Here is a 20,731-nt window from a genome sequence, read left to right on the forward strand (position 1 = left end):
TTTTTTCCTTGCAGTTGGAACTGATATCATGGAGGAAATCTCAGGGATACATCTCACGTTTTTATTGTCTTGTAAATGACTTTTTAACATGTTTTAAAAGTTTTATTCATCATATATTTAAAAACCTGCAACGTTAAATGCCACGAGAGATTAGAGAGGGGAAAAATGTCTTATTACAGTTTCTTAAAGGGTCAGTGCAAGCTAATTATAACATGACACATGATTTGTGAAACACATGTTCTGTTCCTGCCCACACACCTAAAGGCTAGTTGAAGTGAACAGATGTCGTACTGTGTGCGTGTTTGAACTGTAAAGCAGTGGATATTGTTATACACACACACACACACAGGAATTTCCTTTAATGAACGCTGCTCACGTTACAAATACATATGTGTAGCTTCCTTTGCTATGGGTGGGTATGTTTGTGGGGACATCATCTGAGCGTAACGCACAACGCCACCGAACTTCCTCCTCTTCCTCTCAACCATGTGACCTGTGTGAACATCTGTGTGGCGCTCTCTTGGCTTTTTAGGCAGATGCTCTGTGTCAACGGTCAACCTGCCCAAACACGTGGACACTGTTATAAACAAGCGACTCTCCAAGTCCTCCGCCACGCTCTGGAACTCCCCCAGCAGAAGTAAGGCAACGTCTGGAATGCCCCCGTCTCGTTCAATGTGTCCATCACTCTGCCACTGCCACCGAACCTCCGAACCCGTCCATCATTGTCCTCTATTTTAAGTTTTCCCTTTTTTTCTGGTTTCGGTCCCTCTCCTGTGCTTGGTGGTGTACAGCTGACCCATTTCATCTTCCCAAACCACTATGAGTTCTGTTTTTTTTTGTGTTCTCCAGAATTTGGATGGGGGTTTTGTTTGACATGCTATGCATGCTCATAATTTCAATATGGGTTATGTACAGTTTTCATAATTTGTTCTGCTTTCATTTACTATTCTTTGGTTGTTTCGTTGTGTGGTAATTGGTGTGGCCATTTCATTCCTGGTGTGTTTGCAGTCAAATGGATCCTTTTATTTTCATTTTCATCACAACATGTTGGATAAGGGATGTCTTTTCATTGTCTTAAATGTTGTTGTTTTTTGAGTAATTGTTGGCTGTTATATATGACAATTTTCTTTGAGTCATGTGTTTGCCTTATGAAACCCTTTTTATTTTTAGGATTGGGGCAGCTCTCTCTTATTTATAGGTCTAAAGTTAACCAGGTCACGGTGTACTCCTGCAAAGAAACTTTTGAGCCAGAAAAAAAAAAAAAGTAAAGTTAGCGAGTGAGTCAGTGAGTCAGCATTTTTCAGGAGATAATATATTCTGAACACTCCCCGGAGCAGGTACTGTTCCTCTTTGCTGCTGGCAAAAAAAAATAGATGGGTAACTACTTTATCCCTCTTGTCACACTCCTCCCTTCCCCCTCACACACTGCTACACACATCCATACGAAGATTCAGTGTAGCATCTTTCTTGCGTTCACACTTACAGCCAAAGAAGAAAGTTTCTCTCTCAAATAAATCCTGATGAGTCTCCACTCGTCCTGCTCTCTGCTTGTGTGCTCAGGGCTATGGTTATAAATAACTGACTCACTGTCTAGACATGCATTTCAAATATCTCTCTCTCTCTCTCTTGGGTGGTACCCATACAACCCAATGTTATACTGTAGCAGACACATTTTCTGGGCACATTTTCCACCTCCCCTCCTCTCATGATCTCTTTGGGTGGCACTGAGATGTCTTGTACTCAGTCGGGGTTTTATGGCTTGAAGACATATGCTACATGTGAGCCATACAGTATCCTCAGAAACTGTCTCTTCTCGTTTCCCTCTGGTGAAATATGCTAGACTATATCTTGGTAATAAGGGACAGATTTCAAGCTTCCAGGTTTGTCCGTAGTCTGCGGCTAATAAACTAACAACAGGGCTCTGGTTCAACTATGGACATCCGTGCAAGATGTATCTTTCAAATTAATCGAAAAAGACACACCAATTAATGTTTTTTTCTCCTACACACAGACCGTAGCCTCGTACTGAGTCCGTGGGAGAGCAGTATAGTTGACCGTCTGATGACGCCAACGTTGTCCTTCCTTGCCAGAAGCCGCAGCGCTGCCAGTGTCCTCAGCAATGGCAAAGATGGGCGTAAGTTGGAAAAATATCACCATTTAATTTGATATCCATCTCATAAATACATAAACATGTGGTTTAATTTTACAACATCTTCCTGTTCAGACTCTCCGCTCTGCCCCCGTTCAGCCTCGGCCAGTCCCCTCACCCTGTGCGCCCACCAGCCCCACCACCGCTGCTCCGACCGTTGGAGGGTGACGTCCAGCACACCGGACATCACCCAGCGCCATCACAGACGGAGCTCCACACCCGTATGTCCACCTCATTAGCCCTTGTTCTTTTGTGAAATGCATCTAGCATAATCTCCACTCAGGGTTGTCACAGCCCTCAGGAAGCTACAGCAGGTTTAGAGAGGGAACCTGACCTCTATCAAGGGACTCGCTAAGGAAGCCCATCTCCAGAGTAGGAGCGTAGCTAAAAAGCCATGAAATCTGTAACAGCTGATTCTGTTTCTACAATTGGTTTTTAAATTGTTGGACTGTTCTTGAGAAACGATTTCCAATAGAAAAGAACAGGGTCCCTGACCAGACTTTTCTGCTTTTCTTTTTTCCTTGACTTGTTTCTTGCCTAATGTTGAGTTTTTTATGAAGAGTTAATGCTTGTATTTAAATGTATAGGAAGTGACAGTATTTGTGTTTATAGCCCCTTTTCACCCTTTTGCCTTGCAGATGGATAAAAACAAGAAAGAAAAGAAAGACAAAGAACGGGAGAATGAGAAGGAGAAAAGTGCCCTCACAAAGGTGTTTAAGAAGAGACAGTCTCTACCCAGCATGAGACACAGACCCGACCCTAGGTAAATCATACACATTTCACAAATGCATTCAATTCACTTCAAAGTCTGTTTATTTATTTTGATCTCATTCATAATATAAAAATTAGGAAATTGTGACATTTTCTTTTACCACCAATGAACAAAGCAACAGAAGCTCCTCACATTTCAGTTATTGATCAACAAATCAGCTATCCCTTTCAGCACTAATGTTGATGTTATCTCTTTAATTTGAGTTTTGATCTGTTGGTCTTACAAAACGATCTGAAGTTGTGACTTTGAATTCTGGGAATTTCCAACTGGCATATCCTCCTCTTTCTGACAAGTATACACACCATAAACACTATTCTAAGTTAACTTCAAAAACTATTATGTAACTTTGTATACCCGTTAAGAGCATTTAAACAATCTGCTGTTTTAATATTCATGCAGACTCGGTCACTGAAACAGACTTGTAAACAGGATTTGCCTTATATCCCCTGACCCACAGTTTGTTCCTGGTCAGCAACTGTGTTAGCCACCGTGTTTACGTCTGCGTCACACAGACAGCGTATTTCATGCACTGTTTGAATCATATATTGCTCATCCCCAGGCCAGAGAAATAAATGACGTCCATAAAAGATGAAAGAAGAAAAATAATAATCTTTTGACCCCACAAGAGCTTGGTAGTGCCGTCATTACCAGTGGCCCGGAGGAAAAAAGTTCTTCCTGAGTGTAATGGATGTTTCCCCTCCAAGTGTTGCTTCTGCCTGTGTGTTGCTGGGATGCTGACCGATAATGCACTTTAGGGATGACACAATGTTTGAGTGCTTTGTCTGGAGTGTCTGTTTGCTGAAGCCAGGGTTTTTCAGGACACAACGTATCAAACTTAAATAGAGAATCATTATTGTCCTCATTTCCTCTCAGCCTTAAATTTCCCCCTGTATCTTCTTTTCTTCCAGTCCCAGTCCTTTAACAAGACAGCGGCCATCATCACCAGCCACACCCAAGGGCCGAACTGCCTCCCCGAGCCCTGCTGCCTCCCCCAAGCCTCCATCAACACGTGGAAGCCCGTCGACTCCTAAGAGCCGACCCAAAAGAGCCAGGACCCCGGCCAGGATAGAACACCGGACCTCCTCCCCTGTCCCCCTCAACAGAGTGAAGGAACCTCGCAGGCCAGCCACGCCCGAGGAGAGAAAGAGTGAGTTCAAAAGAAAGTTGACGATGGTGGTCAGTGCACAGAGAAGTTGAGATTAAGTTATGAAGTGAACATAAAGCTCCATGTGTGGAATAGGAGTTTAACAAGATATTATAGAACTTTTCTGCATTCAAATGTCTAACCCTTAAAATTGACGGGAAATGTGTTACATATTGTACATATATTAGTGTACTTATGTAAGTGTACCTATGTTATGCCAAATGTTTCCAGCCATGTTCAAAGCTAGAAAAATCCGTGGTTTCAATCAAGATAAAGGTCTGTTCTCTTCGGCCGCTCGTCAATGACATCACATTCTCATCATATCGTTTTGGCGCATGCATCCCTGTTATTTGCCTGCCAGAATCAGTCAAAACTGACTTTTATTACAGTTGAAGCAGTATTTTGTAATACACTTTTTAGATCTTGGTCGTTTAAATATATTTCAAACAGATGAAGGATCTCACGCTACTTCCTCTATGTTATTGTTTTGACTGAGAGACTCCTATTGGCAGCAAACTATAAACTATGCATTTAACTCAAGGTTCACTTACAAGGTTCGCTTTTTTCCCCAGACCTCATCTCAGCGTTTACTTAGTTGCCATGGAGCTGGTTCAGTTGTCATCGTGTTATGTGAACACTGGTCGCCCAACTGTTATTTCTCAATTGAAGTTTGATGTTTAAACCGCATGATAACAACTACACCATATTCATCTGCTGATTAAAGCACAGAGAAGCTCTTAAATGGACCTTGCATTAAGATGATCTGCGTTTGGTAAAACATTGACAAACTCTCCTATTTGCATCATAAAATACAGAACATCTGGTTTTTTCCCTCTGGGGATGAGTCATGCTGTATTTTTATCATTATATACCCAAAGTCTTCTCCACTGTCTGATGGTCTCTTTCTGTCGCTGGCCAGGAGAACGGCTCCAATGGAAAATATGAACGAGCCTATGGAAAATCTGTATTTCTTTAAAGGAGTAATAGGTTTAAGATAACCATTAGGTTTAATTAGGCATGAAAACAAAGGGAGTGAGCCACACGCAGCTACATTTTCTGTGTCCTCACACAAACAGGACTCAGAGGCTGTCTTAATCAGCCTTAATCATGTAATTACAAAGTTCTCAGGCTAAAGCTACAACTGTTTACAATTTCCACTTGCAGGGAACAGAATGTTTCACAGTGCATGTGAAGACTGTTTGAATGTGCTTAACCATCACTAGGCCTCAAGAAAGCACCACTTTAAAAGACAAGGTCGCTTTAAACGCTAATGCACGTTGTCATTTTGTCATGTTTTAGGTTCTCCCGTGGTTCCTGCCATCGTAGTATCCTCAGCCACCGCCTCATCCCATGCACCGAGCACACCAGTTACAGCAGCCACTTCCTCCTCACCTGAGCCAAACCACTCAACTCCTTCTGTCCCCGCAGCGTCACCGACCCCCTCTCCATCAGCCAAGCCCATGGCAGGTACCAACGACCCAGAGGAGGCCGCTCGCATTATGTCCGAGAGACGCCGTCAGGCCCGCGAGCAGAGGGAGCGGGAGGAGCAGGAACGACGCGAGCAGGAGGAGAAGGAGAGGTCAGTGGGTTTTTAATAGACCTCGAGACACAGAGCAGATCAGAACAGGCTGGAGTTGACCTTGCGCAGTCCGTCAAGCTTTTTGACTTTGCAAGAGATGAGTGGAATTTTAAGCATCACTTAAACAGCTGAGTGTCGTAGATTCCAAGCTGTGTTTCTATATCCTCTGCTCTCTGTCGTCACTGCCAAGTTGAGCAGATTGCAAACCATACTGTGGACGATATGATCATACTTTTCCCTTTAGAGATTTTTCAATTTTGATTATGCAGGTTTTTCAGAATTGATTATTTATCAGACATCATTGTGAGATGGTGCATACATACACTGCTGTAGATTATATGCTGCATAACAAACTTGTGTTTTCAATTAAAGAAAAAAAGGCATTAGTGAAACCAATCCATGCGTTGTCACAGCACATGAGTGAGACTTCACTCAGCACCAGCTGTGATGTGTGTGTGAGCATTAGGAATTTGATAGCCTGGTGACTGACTCTAACCACAGCAAGTCCCTATTTACAGAAAGGGTATTGATGTGATCTGTTGTTAGCTCTCATACTTCCAATTGTTTCCATTTCCTCGTGCCTCAATGTCAACTCCGCGGAGACGTGCGTATACAGAAGAGGAAATGTCCCATCAATAGAGTCATTTACATTTTACATTGTTTATTGCAACTTGTAAGTCTTTGGCCCGTGAGTTTGTGGAAAATGCTTATCCTTAGCCTTATACCTGATGTCTCTAGGATCCTGAAAGAGGAGCGCATAGCGAGGGAGGCAGAGGAGAGACGACTCAGGGAGGAGGAGGCCCGTGCTATGGCGGAGGAGCAGCGGAAGAGAGACGAGGCCCAGCGGGAGCAGGAGGAGAAAGAGGCTGAGGAGAGAGCCAAAGCCGAGGAGGAGGAGAATCTACGCCTGCAGAAGCAGGTACGCCGGAGCACCAGTGTGACAGTTATTACTGCCTTTTCAAGTAAAGGTCACGACACTCATGCAGGCCCCCTGAGTCCTCACATTGTTTCCTGGCACTTTGCCCATCACACCACAAACCCACATGTTCTCCTGTCTTCAGTAAACAACTTGTTTGTGGGTTCAGTTGTTTACCGTCTCAGCTTTTTACCTCATACCGACCTCATTTGATAACTGGTGCAGCAAAATTTTCAGTAGGATGACATTGTCCTTAAAGGCAAATATTAGTCCAAACTGATGAGTCAGTAGCTACAATGATTGGACCATTTCTACCTCTCAGTCTGTCAGGTAATCTGCATGAGTCGAACTGATGCTTCCTGTATTTGTGGATGTTGTCATGGAGAAGCAGAGGACAGACTGTTTATGCTGATAACCCCCCCCCCCCCTTATCGTATCTCTGTAAATGCTGGTTATCCAGCCCCTGTGCTTTGCCACCCCCTTGTGGTCTTTCACAGAAGTGTCATTTGTGGTTGCATGATCAAATGTAATTATGCAAGGACTCAAGCATTGTATTCTACATTGACTGGTCCTCACGAGGCTATAAATGTAGAAAATAGACCTTTCTGGCTGAAAGATTCAGGGAAAATATCCCTTTTGTGGTTGTAAACAATAATTGTCGGCAGCAACCACGCCCTTGTTACGTAAAAGGCATGCTATTTTGGCTGAAGGTTTTTTTCTTCCCCCTTCTGCCAGCATTAAAATTGTGGTTGCATTCTCGCCTGTGTGTTTCAGAAAGAAGAGGCTGAGGCTAAAGCCCGAGAGGAGGCGGAGAAGCAGCGTCTGGAGAGGGAGAAACACTTCCAGAAGGAGGAGCAGGAGAGGCTGGAGAGGAAAAGGGTAGGGCAATACATCTGTCCTTCCATCAGTGTCCTTTCAGCCTGGTTTTAAAGTCACACATCGAAATGGAAATGTCCCCATTTCCCTGTTTCCAAACCGTAATCTTTAGTTTTTATGGGAGGAGAACAGCCCCATTATCCCTTTAGATAGTTTTATTTGAAAATAATTAACGTCCTGGAGCTGCTCTGAACTGCACTGAGTAAAACAAAATGAACTGGAGCAAGAGTACAGTAAGCTCGCCTCCCTCACTAGAGGTATTATATTCTCTAGTAGTTGAGCTCTGTGGTCTGCCTTGTGACATGACAAACGCAGGCTTGAAAACTGAGTCCCTGAAACCAAGATGAATGATGTTTTTGGCTTATCCTGGATCGGCTGTCTGCATGCCATGATTTAATAGGGCTTAGAGTGTGTGTGAGCGTGAAGCTATATATAAACACTAATAATGGAGAGCTTTCTGTGCCAGTCATCTGTGTGTGGATTTGTGCAGATCCCTTCACATGTGCTGATATGTGGTTGTGTGTGTGTGTGCTGCTCATGCCCGTTCTGTGACCATGGCCATCCACTCATGTATGCCACCCCATATCACCAGTAAGCTCACGCCTCTTGTGTGCTAGCGTCCCTTCTCTCCCTACGCTCCACTTCTCTCCACGTGTGAAAGGCTCTTATCAAGGCGTGCCAGGCCTGGCTCAGGGAGCCGGAGCCGGAGCCTGGCGGCATCCTGAAATTAGCCCACAAGAACAGCATGTTCTCTCAAAGACTTGCTGCTTTAGTCAGATTCTACACTACATTCTTACTGTATCCCACCAAACCTGATTGGCCCACATCACTCCAACTTTGTAATCAACAAGCACAGGTGGTTAAACACATCCTGAGGAGCTACAATGCGTCTTCTTAAACAACAAGAATGTTTAGTCCAGATGTTATAAAGCCAGTATAGATGCCAAGGCTATGAGTGTGTGAGCTGGCCATGAATATTACTGGAACTAAAAAATGCTTTACTTTTATGAGTGACAGCTGGTCGAGCTGTCTCTGGCTCACAGTGTCGTTAGATGAAGGTTGAATCTTGTATTCAAACCCTGTCCTCTGTGCGTACAAATTACCCACACAGAGTGGTTTATATTTTAGTACCCCCGGGTCCTTTCCTCTACCCTACTGTTGAACCATCCCACTCTGCTGTTCCAGCTGAATACACAAGTGCTGCCTCAGCTTTATTGACACAGCCCCTCCACCTTAAGACATAGGCGCCTCAGTTCATTCGCTTAAAGCGTAATGGGCTTCGATGCAAGAGACGTAAAAAAAAAAATGTTTTACAGCGTCGAAGAGAGGCAGTGAGTGAAATGTGAAACCTGAGTTTCCAGCAAAGTGGTCTGACGAGGTGTGTGGGCTCGTCCAGCCCATTAAACCTACTCAATTTGTAGAATAAAATTAAACAAAGCTATTTTGTTGTCAGTGCAGGAAGTTGAACATTTGATTAGTGTTATGGAAGCTGAAACTGCTATTACTTAATTTTATAAACACATCTGCAGGGATATTTTGATTCTGTGGCGTTTTCCCTGATCTCTTTCTCTCTTTTCTCAGCGCCTGGAGGAGATCATGAAGAGAACACGCAAAACGGATGGAGCGGACAAAGTATGTTTGTTGTTCAGTTTTTCCAAAAGCACTGAAACTGATCTTAATAATTCTGGTTAAAAATGACTGAAATCATTTCCTGTCTTCACAGAAGGAGACAAAGTCCTCCCCTGTCGCACATGTCAATGACAAAGAGGCAGAGAGCAGCAAAGGTAAGCAGAGAGTCAGTCTGAGAGAGGCTCTCTAACAAAAAAACATCCTCAAGTGATGGAGGAAAATCATTTCCCACCACATCCCTTCAATCTGCAGCAGTTTTTTCAGGACAACTGGTTTAATTTATCCTCCATTAAACTGACTCTGTTCATCTTTTACTGAGATTAACTTTACTTATCGCAACTTTTAGTGAGTGATACATGATACCACATAACTATGACATCTCTTCCTCTTTTCCCACCTCCACATGTTACAATGGTCACAGGTATTTGTTGCACTTTTGTTCTCATTTCCCATGTGAGTTAAATTCACATCGAGGCATTTTGTATAAAAATGATTAGATTACATGTCTGCCTCATATCCTGTACAGCTGCAGTTTGAGTTCTTCTTCTCTACACAATAGGACCCATGTGTGTGCTTGCTTTTTGTCCAAGCCCTGGGACAGAGGGCGTAGAGAGGAAGAGTGGGCTCATGCTGACAGCCTGCAGCACCGACCAAACATTTACTTTTAAGACAAATAATAAAATATTGATACATGTGAAGTTGCACAACATTTTGCCATATCAGCTGTGCTTGCAAATTCTGTTTAACACAACTGTATTAAGTATACAAGTTTGCACAAGTTGTTTATCTAAGCTTCCACGTCACACACAGCAGACGAGTGAGATGAAGGGGATCAATGCGGTCTGGGTGATACACTGTTTTGTTGCCAAGTTCCCCAGTTGCAGGAAGGCATTAGCCAGCTCACTGATGTGGTCGGAGGCCTGGCAGGCGTGCCACCATTCTAGTCAGGGGTGTGGAGCTCAGGCTCAACCACAGCCATGTCACCAGGAGAGCTGAGTAAGGGGAGATGAGGACTAAACAGTAAGGGGTTAGAATGAGTGATGGGGTCAGCCTTACAAAGCTGAGCGATGATCATTAATGGTGTCTCACTCCACGGTTGATCATGCAGGGTGTTTAATGTGGTGATCGTGTTGCTGTGCATGGTTAGCTTTGAATTAAAGGGCTGTCTCACTTTGTTTCCTCTAGCATCTGCTGACTATCAGCCAAAGCCAGAGGTCAATATGCCCAATAACAAGACAGAGAATGGACAGACTGATGTCAAAGAAAGGTAAAACTCTTCTACTTTTTTTGTTTTATTTAAATTCATGTGTGTGCTCATGTAAATGCACGACCACCATGAACAGTATAAAATTGGTGTGCCAGAAAACCGAGCCAGGAGCTGACTACTAATCAAGTCTGTAGGAGGGTTGCATTGTTGTAAACCTCAACGGAAAACACAAGGAGCCACACGATTATGGCGCACAGTAAACAGCTGTAATGTATACTGGGAGAATGAATTGGGTTCCTGAGATGTTTGCTCTTTGTATGTGAACACCCTTCTCGGGGTAGACTTGAAAAGACTACTGGAATGGCAGTGGAATGACTAATTTCTTGTATGAGTCATTCTGACCTTTTCTAACTATAACCACACTGTGTCTCCTCTCTCCAGCAGCCCCTCAGTCCAAGTGGTCAACGGGGTTCAGCCCGCTAGACATGAAAATGGTCTGTCCAGCAAAGCAGACACTGCCCACTTTGACGATATCATCCAACTCACCAATCATGGCAACACCACAAATGGAGCACGAGACAAGTCTGAGGCCAGCGAGCCCATCCTGGCATTCGACAGTGAGGAGTCATTCATGAAAAAGGCAGGCCCCATAAAGCCTCAGCATGTTGCAGGTACAGTTACAAGCTGCTAAATGATATGAAAGATAAAGAAAACTAAAATGTTAAAGGCTTTAGACCTAAGCTAAAAAAAATGACGATGAAAATATGAAGAGAAGAATTAAACATCTGAAAAACATATCAGACCAACGTGAGTGGTCTTATATGCAGGAAGGCAAGCAAGATGTGGCCATGGATTGTAATTACTTGACTTGGTTAGGAGGTCTGGCAGAAGCCCACTCTCATGTCTGTGCTACTAAATATCAAACTATGGCCAACAAAGGAGAGGCTAAGGATTGGAAACACTAGAATAAACGGCTACCGTTGTTAGACTTTAGGAAATCTCCCAGTAAATCTACAATCACTTCTTGTGTTTATACAGATTGATCAAAAGATGGAAATATTCTGTTGCCATGCTAACTGTGTCCCTCTGGTTCCAGTCTGCATGCTCAGTAAGCTTAGCTAACTCACTGCTGACCGTACTCCACTCTGCATCAATTGGCTTTGTCACAGTTTAGTGGCAGCAGTTTGAGAGACATTTTGGCCATAATCCGGGGTTCGATCCTCAAGAGGGTAATTTGCAAAAGCATCTTCACTTTCCTATAAAATAATTAAAATCAAAGAAACCTTAATACAATCAGTCAATTTCCTCGACAGTGGTTGCCAAACAGACAAATTCAGCGCAAAAGGAACTGGTTATGGCTGCTTACTGGCTTTGTTTTTTCATCTGTCCCCAATAAAAAAATATGCGCAGACAGAACCATGGTTCATTTGCAACAAGCTTGTGTGCTTATTTGCACTCAGCTGATTTTACACTTGGCTAAGTTCACTTTACCCAATAAAGACTGCAGCACATAGTCCCATAGTTAGTACTGTTGTCCTTGGCATGAGGCGACGATGAACCTGAAATTCATCTAATGTGCAGGTCATCACCCTGGTAATAGTGAGTACCCCCTGTGGGAAGGATGGTGTGGCACGGAGGGGTCCACTTACACTCACAAAGGGGTGGAGATGGGATATGGAAGGAATAGTGTAGGGTTGGGTGAGGAGGAGCAGGGTATCTTTATACTGATGACAGCTTTTATTCAGCAGCCTCACTGACTTGGGACTGCACCCAGGGAGGAATTCCTAGAATGTCTGAGGGAGTGAGGAGACCCTATCCACAAGTGTTTCTCTGCCAGAGGTTAGAAACAGGACCCCCCAAGCAATTAAGCAGCGTATCACCCATCACTCAACCCCCCTCTCTCAGTGGCACCGTCAGCACCACCGTACTCCTCCTCCCCCCCGCCAGATCTTAACCTTCACCTGTTGACCTGAAGACAAGCCAACAGTCATAAATATCATGTAAAGCAAACAGAGGTCAATATCTTTTGCTAGGCCTCTAAATGCCGCCCTTAAAAAAGATAAAATAAAGAAGTTGTAGTTTACGTTCCAGTTTCTCTCTAGTTAACCCAGTCAAATAAAAAGTGAACTTTCTCTCCTCTCATATTCACTCTTGGAAATTTAGAAACTTGAGACGACTCTGACCTGGCAAGGCATTTATGACGTGGGCTATGATTGGGAATAATTATATGCTGGACTATTTAATGTTACCAAGGGAGGTCAGTTTAAGTCAAGACATACTTCCAGGGTTTATTTGAGTGCTCATCTAATAGTTCAGTGTCACATCAATTATGACTTTAGATCACGTGTTGGCTGTTCTCGTGGTCCCTTCATTCCACTCCTGTAAATAAGACAGTTAAGATTTATGGCTCCTGCAACATGTTCGACATCGTTTAGCGTTTAGTATTGTCACCAGGTCAGAAGTTTACAGACTGTGTCATTACTCTGGTCAACAAATTGGAATCTGCTTTGTCTGTTAGCATGTTTTGATTAATGCTCGGTGGCTACTGCACCTGACCCTTAACCCTTTTCTGCCTGCCTCCTCCACAGAGGTCCTGTGACACGCTCCAGTGTTGAAGTGCTCGTCGCCTTAGGCCACTGACCTTTCCCAGCCCTGCCAATGCTCACATGGGGGGAGAGCCCTGTGACCTGTGCCAATCAACAACCTTCCTCTCCTAAAAGCAAAACATGTCTCTGAAGATAAAGCGGGCCACAGCAGATGACGACCAACCGTCAGGACAGAAGAGAGAGCGACACCACAGGATGAAATGAAAGGTGTTGCTGCATGCAACACAGGTGCATCACTGTTAACATTTGTAAAGATCCTCGTGGCACCGATGACAGACACCCTATTACTCTACAGTATCTTCCTTTGTACACTACAGTACAGCTAAGTAAAAAAAAAAAACAGAAGTGTAATGTTTTCTTTGTTCTTTAGTTATTTAACTGAAAGAGAAATATAAAAGACTGGGTACATTTGTGAATAATGTAAATGAGCTTTGTGCGAGACAAAATGAGGAAAGACTGGAGATTAAATTGTATGAAAGGGAGTTGTTTTATGCTACTCTGCTGTGAGTAGGGTTAAGTAAAACCCAGGTATTATACATCCTGGTATGTAAAAAGCTACTTGTAACAGTTTTTTTGTAAAGTAAACTGAGAAATCTGGAGAGATTTGAAAATGTAAGCTCACATGTTTAGGTATGAACAGAAAGTATGTTTACACACAGAAAGAAGCCATTTCTTTCTGTGTGTAAACATACTTTCTGTTCATACCTAAACCTCAGCTATGATTGATTGTATGCAGAATTGGATGTAATAATGAGTGTGCAACCTTGACAATTAAGAAACCAGAAGTCATCAAAGGTTAAATCCCTAATAAGAAAAGCAGGGGTTTACTCCACTATTTAACAGTTTTCACATGTGTAAGCATGACTCGGTTTTCTTTCATCTGCATTGAGATTTCATGGACTCATATGTATTTGAAATTCTGGTGCGTGTAAATGCTATAAATATGTTTTGATGTGCGTTACAAGGTCAGTGGGAGTATCTTAAGTCTTATTAAAGACAAGCTGTCCAGTCTTTGGTCTCAGTATCCTTCTTGTCCCGGTTGAATATGGATTTGATGTATTCAGGGCTTACTTGAGAGTGAGAAGATGCAGATGTTCTGAAGGCCGCATTCGTCAATCTGAAACGGGCACCGTAACTGATCATTTGTTATGAATTTCACAGTTTGGGAATGTTTTGTACTTTGGTTTGACTTGTTTACTCCTGAGGCTCAGCAGTGTTGACATTTGAAGGGGGGGGGTTACCAATTCCCATTCAAAGCTGTGAAAGACGGAGCGCATACTAACCACAGGAAAACAGATTTAGAGATGGAACCAGAAGGCAGGCCTTCCAGTTGATGTTTAAGGCATGCGGATTGGCTCAGCTGTCCATTTCTCCTTTTACAAAATCCCTACAGGGGGTACATGCCACTCTATTTGCTGCCCCGCTTTACTGTATTCTGGTGGCCATGGGAAGCTTGGCACTATGTGTTTTGCATTACAAACACGATTTATTTCCCCTTCTACCAAATGCTAAGACATGCCGCACCGATCATCATGTAGAGTTTAAGTATGTTAAATGACTGGTAGCCGCTGGTGTAATGTAACTGTAGTGGATCCCAGTAGAAAGAGGGAGTAGAGCTTGTTAACTTGAACCTACAACACAGAGATGCCCCCTTACCTCCCAGTGGGCAACATTACAGTCGATCACCATGCAGTGGAAAGCCCTGAGCAGTGCAACTCTGATTTAACTGCTTTTTAGAGGGAAATGTCTTCATCAGAATGAAACAGAAACCAAAACCGGGGGAAAAGAAGGCAAAGACTGAAGGAGTCCAAAATTCAAAGTAAGTGAGAGCTGAATTTTCAGAGCCATTAACAGAACGAGCCATGGAAGTCTTAACAGGAAACTCTCCTATCCTCCTCCCTCAATCAGCCAACTGCTGGCAAACTTTAAGCTGTTGTTGAAGGACCAAAATCATTTTCCAGTCACAACTGCACGACTGCCTTGGTGTGTTTGTTTCTTTTGACATGTGAAACAATGAGACACCAGTGTGACCACAAATTTCACCTCCGGTAGCTCACACTTTGAACCTCCCAACAGCCACTGGCTTCCCAGACCTTTTGGAGCAGGATGTAAAGCCCTGCCAACACACTGACTCTTATGTTTCGACATCATGTGCTCTCTGGTTCAATATGTTGCTACTGCAGTCGTTCTCCTGAAAGGCTGCTTGTGTAAAAGCTGTATTCATCAACCCCAGCAGAGGGTGCAGCACTGCAGCATGGAGCTAATGGACATCTTAGACTTCTCTGGATTTGTGCCTGTTTAAATCCAGTTTTATGCAGGAGTATGTCAACATACTGTAGAAATTGCCCACATGTAAATTTAAATGTCTACATGACACAGAGTTTTATTTTAAAGTCACAATTTCCCTGTAGTATTGGATGCAACTTATCTGCAAGTGAATCCCTGGTAATGTGCAGTACTTCTCGGAGGGGACTTGGGGATTAGTGGGCACTATTTTTAGGGAGGTGTCAGTGAAGCCGTGCACAGTTAAAGGCTGAGTAGAGTCAAGTTTCTGAATAAATTCACAGAGAATGAGGATTGAAAAAAAAAACTTAAAAGGAGAAGAATTCATAAATAAAAGTAATTGATTCACAAACAACTCATAGGCTATGAATAAATGTGTTGTCTGTCATTTATAGCTCAAACCACTTTGAGTGACGGGTGTATTATCTCCTGTGTGCTGACGGGTGAACTGGAGGTGTCAATGCCCGTGACTCTATTCTTGCTCTCACCCTCACTGGCTGAGGATGAATACGTTCTTGTTAAGGTTCATCCAAAAAAAAAAAAAAAAACACCTCCTGTCATGTGGGTAGACTTCACAGGCCTGTTTAGCTTTGTGTTAGAGCTTGTCTCGCCCTATGCAGAGCATGCCGCCAGCCTGCATTTGGACACGCGCTCCCTGTTATTTCGGTAATAAATCTCTGCACTTGAGGACTGAGAGGAATCTTGCAAATAGCTCAGAATGGCCAAGTGTGCCCACTCGGCCTCCGTTTTAAACAAGATGGGGGTGGAGGGGTGCAAAGGGGGCAGGGGTCAGCTTTGGGTCACACTGCACAGTCCCACTCCAGATAAGACCACCACTGCTACAGATATGCGTACATCACAGCCATCAAAGCTTGGGAGTACAACCTCTGCGCAGTGTTTATGCTCACACCCCCGCCCCTCCCCGCCCCCACACCCTTCTCACTGGACTGTCTCTATCTGCTCAGCAACAGTCACTTGTCACCCGGCTGCTCTCAGACGGCAGTGCATTAGTGAAAGGCCACAGAACGGCCGGCACTGTTTCTTGATCCCTGTCGGAGCTGTCAAAAGTGGGCAACCTCTCAGCTATTCCGATGGGAGATGGTAAGATTTAGTGCGGCCCCCCGTTAGACCCCTCCAGGGGGCCTCAATACCATAAAGCTGCCTTCTGAGGTTGCACAGAGAACCTGAGGCCTCACATCCTATCAGGGGTGGTCAGGGAACAGCTGAGACTAAATAGGCAGCTGCTGGATCATCGTCACAACCTGTCGGATATGGGCGCTCTTTGATGAGGTCCCACCAGAGTGTATGATGTTCCACCAGACCTCAAGTATTTAAGGAACCTGACCTCAAATGCTGCACTTTACATTCACACGATTGAGAGACGAGGGTGTGCGATGTTTCCTTGGTGCAAGTGGAAAAAAAAAAGTGTCCTCAGACAAAGTGGCAAGAGATTTATTGGACAAGAAGGCATTTAACTTTATGGGTGCATCTGCTCAGCAGCCGACCAGTACCCAGATTCTTTTGTTAACTGCTACAGTAATAACTATGTTGCTAACAAATGCTAATTTTATTGGACCATAACAAATACTAAAAAGACAGATAAACTGCAGTCACCTCATTGTGAATGAAAAGGAAATAACCTCTGTATCCTCAAGGAAGCAACCGTCTGCAGCCATGCCACACAAAATGCTAACAGAGCCATTCTAGTCTACACAAACTGATGAAGCCACCAGGATAAGGGACGAAACGTCTTCAAAGACAAAAACAAAGTCCAGTTGACTTGATTCAATTGCCTAGAAAATACTAACATCAATATGCTAACTACTGTGCAGTGGTAACGCTATCACACCCATATTTGGCCGGTATTTTTGTATGTTCACCATTTTTGTTTCACCTGTTAGCCTGCTAATAATTGGTGGTAAGCATTAAGTGGAGGAAATATCATTAATTTAGCAGCCAAGGTTTTTGGACAAATAAACAAGATTTTTGAACAGTGTTTTTCTTGAACCTTTCACATTTTATGCACAAAGAGAAGCTGAACACAAGCAAAATGAATTAAAATCTAAAAAACTGGAACAGAAACCAGATGGGGTATCCTCATGTACTGCTATCAAGTCACAGCTATTCTAACAATGACTCTATGACATAAATCATAGGCTACAATCCAACCAGTTTGATATTAGCCAAACACTTAACTGGTGCATAATAACTTTACCAGAAAACTATAGCATGTATAATACACATTAGATTTGAGGTGGTCATATTGAATTCTTTCAAAAGACTGCAGTTACCATAAAAATGCAACAAAAAAAAGAAAGAAGGAAAAGAAAAAGTAAATGAGAAAAATAAAGAAAATGAAAATTTCAAGTGGTTCTGTGCAGATTTGCCCAGCTTTGTTTCTAAGACATCAATCCAGGCTTGCAATTCTTTTGGAATTGTCTGCGGTTTACCTCTTACATTATATGTGATTTTCTCTAATGGCATACAGTGGTTAAGCTCGTTCACAAATTGCGAGTGACTTGGAGGATCCTCAGCAATCCATTTTGATAGAATACATTGTTTGGCAGCTTCTGTGTGCCAGGCCAAGGAAATGAGCAAAATGGAGGGAGTTAAACTGGAGATTTGAAAGTGGTCTCCTGACAAATAAATATTTTGACCTGAGAAGGCTCTGGGCAAACAGTAAAGCACTGACTGCAGTCTATGCAGATCGTCCTGAGGGGAACATGAATGTCTGTAGCAAAGGCCAAATCATTAGCTGATAACCAAAGCCCACATGTCTCATCCTCAAGGAACCATGGATGTCTGAGCAGAATTTCACGGTAGTCCATTTAATAATCCGCTGACAAAGGGCTCATCAATCACAGTGAATGGGCTTCACCTTATGGGAGCCATGAATGTGTGTAGCTACAGTAGAAAACAGTGAAACATATCCAATTGTCATGGAAACATTTCAGCCTGGACCAACTGATCCAACAAACACTGGCATGGAGACATACCACTACTGTGACAAGTGGGTAAAAACACCACAACAAACTACACCCCAGGGGTTTCACATTTAGACGGCGACACAGGTTTCATTTCAAAGATCTGTTTTCTCTTCATCATGGAGCTGACAGTTTTACAGCATCATCTCCAATCAGCACGGCAAGGACAAGCAGCTTCAATTTTGCCTGCTTGCTGCCTCGGTTATTTTCAGTTCATGGGATAACTGAGAATTAATCCCTGTTGCACGCTCGCTGCCAGCTACAGTAAGGGCCTCTGGATCGCTCAGTTTTCTTTTTGTTCCATTTGGAAGGAAAACTTTAAGCAGAGGCTCATGAGAAATAACTGAAGGAGCCAAATATGTTGTAAAGTAGGAAGGAGATCCTCCTGGGTGTCAGCCTGTGCTGATATTGGCTCAATGAGAAAGGACCCCATACAGTAGATAATGTCTCTGGCTTTTTGACTGGCATCAGGTCTGGTGTCTAGTGTCTGTCTCTGAATATTTCTACACATCTTTGTGTATACATAATCCGTGTTTGTTGCTGTGACACAGTGGACCATCGCAGCCACATCAGATCAATTTTCTTTCTTTCTTTCTTTTTTTTTTTTTTTTTACCATGGGGAGTTTTTCTGCTTGGCTGGTTTAATGTGACAAGACTTTCCTCAGCTTTAAAGTAGCTTTTGAATTGCAATATGATTTCTCACATTTACTGCTCCATTACCAGAACATAAAACATTATTTGAACTGAATGACTTTGACCCGTAGCAAGTTTCGGTCAACAAAGTTAAAATTTGTTGTACTTTGTTTATCTTGCATGGATACAAGTACATGGAAGGATTTTCATTTTGTTTATTGTCAAGGGCTTAATAAGATATCTCTCTCTCTCTCTCTGTGTGTGTGTGTGTGTGTGTTTAAATGAAGCTGCGTGTGCGTCAGAAAGAAAAACATACAGATGGAGGCAGTGTCTGAATTTGTGTTTGCATTCCCACACTTCTGTTTGTATGTGGATTTATGTCTATGTTCACAGACCGACTGTTTTTTTTCAAGTGTGTGTGTCTGTGTGTGTGGTTGCAAGTGTGTGTGTTTGCATGACACATGAGAACAGCCGCCTGGGACCCTGGAGAGCAGAGAGTGAGTGCAGTGCAGAGGGGGGCAGAAACTACTGTCCCGCCCGGCGACAGCGGCCCTGAGTTGTCAGCGCTGTCAGACTGAAAGCATCCGCGTAGTGGTAGGCAAGTTTTAAAAAAACAGTGACACATTTCTGTTTCACACTGGAACAAAGATCAACCGCTGGGTTAGACCAAGACATACTGAAAAAGAGACTGAAAATTATATTTACATAAACTGCCAAAAAGCACCAGGTGAGCATTCATCAATCCTTAAGGGGAAAGAACACAACACACTAAGAGCTGCATCTGACTTTTGAGCGCTCTCCGGCAAAGCACTTTTTAATGAGCCAGTTTAACCAAATTCTTTCCAAGCATTATTTTCCACGCTGTGATCTTCTGTTAACTTGGTGTGACTGTTGGCTCTACTGCTGGTCTTCATGCACAAGCAGCAAATGTGATGAAAAGTGAGTGCGTCTGACATTTTCAGTATGGCTTATCATTAAAATATTACAAGGTTCAAATTGTTCCTCCAAAAATAACCACTTACTCATCATTGGATGTTTTCCATAACAAATCATTGCTTGGTCATTATTAGTCCATAACACAGGTAAGAGTTTCTTTGCCTGAGCCAGAGATCGGGCCGACCCGGCCCGCAGCCACAACCACAGTTACAGTGAAATTTGCAAAATTGCAGCATTCCGCACACAGTTCCACCTCCATGTTGCACTCATTGAGATCTCATCTGAACTGATTTGTGTCATTCAAACTCCTCAGGCCTGGGCCCATAAATACAGTTAATGGACATGCTGGGCCGATTTTGGGTCAGTTCAGGCTTGACTTTTTGGGCCTGATCTACAACTTTTTTTCACACAGGATCAGTGAACAGGATACAGATACAGAGAAAAACTCAATACAACATAACATTCATTGTTCTTTTGCTGTAAATGATAAGTGGCACTTCCCAGATCTGCTTTCTGAATTCTCGCAAAGAAAAAAGATGAAGAACCTTTGAGGTATAGAAGAGATTATTGATATTTTCCTCCATTCTTCAAACTAATTTATTTGGAAGACACAAGAAACAGTTACCAGCTGTGGCACTGTGAGACTAATGTGAAAAAGAGTTCAGTGGTATGAGTCTCCTGCAGCCACTGAGGGGTAGCATGACAAGATAAATCAGAATAATAAGATAAATGTGCACCAATTTATAACAAGCACTCAGCTAGTATGATATTGAGACTAGCTAAGCTTTTTTTGAATGAAAAAAAGAAAATCAATAAATATTGAGTCTTCTTTTTCCCCACTCATCTGCGTTATATGAAACCAGCCATTGTCCATGATTTGCTGAGTATTTTCTCTCCAGTTCCCCGGTGGGGACATCAGGCACAGCTGGTTCTCACTCTGAGACGTGGAAAGTCCCAGTTCTGTGCATCACTGTGCTCATCTCTTTTCTCAGTTTCTTGCTCCTTCCTTCTCACATT

General features: G+C 43.1%; 1 protein-coding gene across 5 annotated transcripts in view; it reads left to right on the forward strand.

Annotated features, from left to right (window-relative positions):
- The window catches only part of map7d1a (MAP7 domain containing 1a), a 40,911-nt gene extending 27,022 nt beyond the window's left edge, over positions 1-13,889 (forward strand). For 2 of the 5 annotated variants that reach the window (XM_083989734.1, XM_083989736.1), the window contains 13 exons: positions 2,012-2,134; positions 2,225-2,370; positions 2,788-2,912; positions 3,830-4,068; positions 5,365-5,644; positions 6,383-6,563; positions 7,335-7,439; positions 9,018-9,068; positions 9,160-9,220; positions 10,251-10,332; positions 10,714-10,943; positions 12,861-13,502; positions 13,538-13,889. In XM_083989734.1, the coding sequence (XP_083845860.1) occupies positions 2,012-2,134; positions 2,225-2,370; positions 2,788-2,912; positions 3,830-4,068; positions 5,365-5,644; positions 6,383-6,563; positions 7,335-7,439; positions 9,018-9,068; positions 9,160-9,220; positions 10,251-10,332; positions 10,714-10,943; positions 12,861-12,871 (1,634 nt within the window). In that variant the 3' untranslated portion in view covers positions 12,872-13,502; positions 13,538-13,889. Of the gene's footprint in view, positions 1-532; positions 638-2,011; positions 2,135-2,224; positions 2,371-2,787; positions 2,913-3,829; positions 4,069-5,364; positions 5,645-6,382; positions 6,564-7,334; positions 7,440-9,017; positions 9,069-9,159; positions 9,221-10,250; positions 10,333-10,713; positions 10,944-12,860; positions 13,503-13,537 lie in introns of all 5 variants that reach the window. The other 3 variants (XM_083989738.1, XM_083989735.1, XM_083989737.1) reach the window with 3 other exon arrangements.
- The last annotated feature ends 6,842 nt before the right edge of the window (positions 13,890-20,731 follow it).

This window comes from Trachurus trachurus (assembly GCF_905171665.1).
Source record: "Trachurus trachurus genome assembly, chromosome: 16".
In the NCBI taxonomy this organism is placed as follows: domain Eukaryota; kingdom Metazoa; phylum Chordata; class Actinopteri; order Carangiformes; family Carangidae; genus Trachurus; species Trachurus trachurus.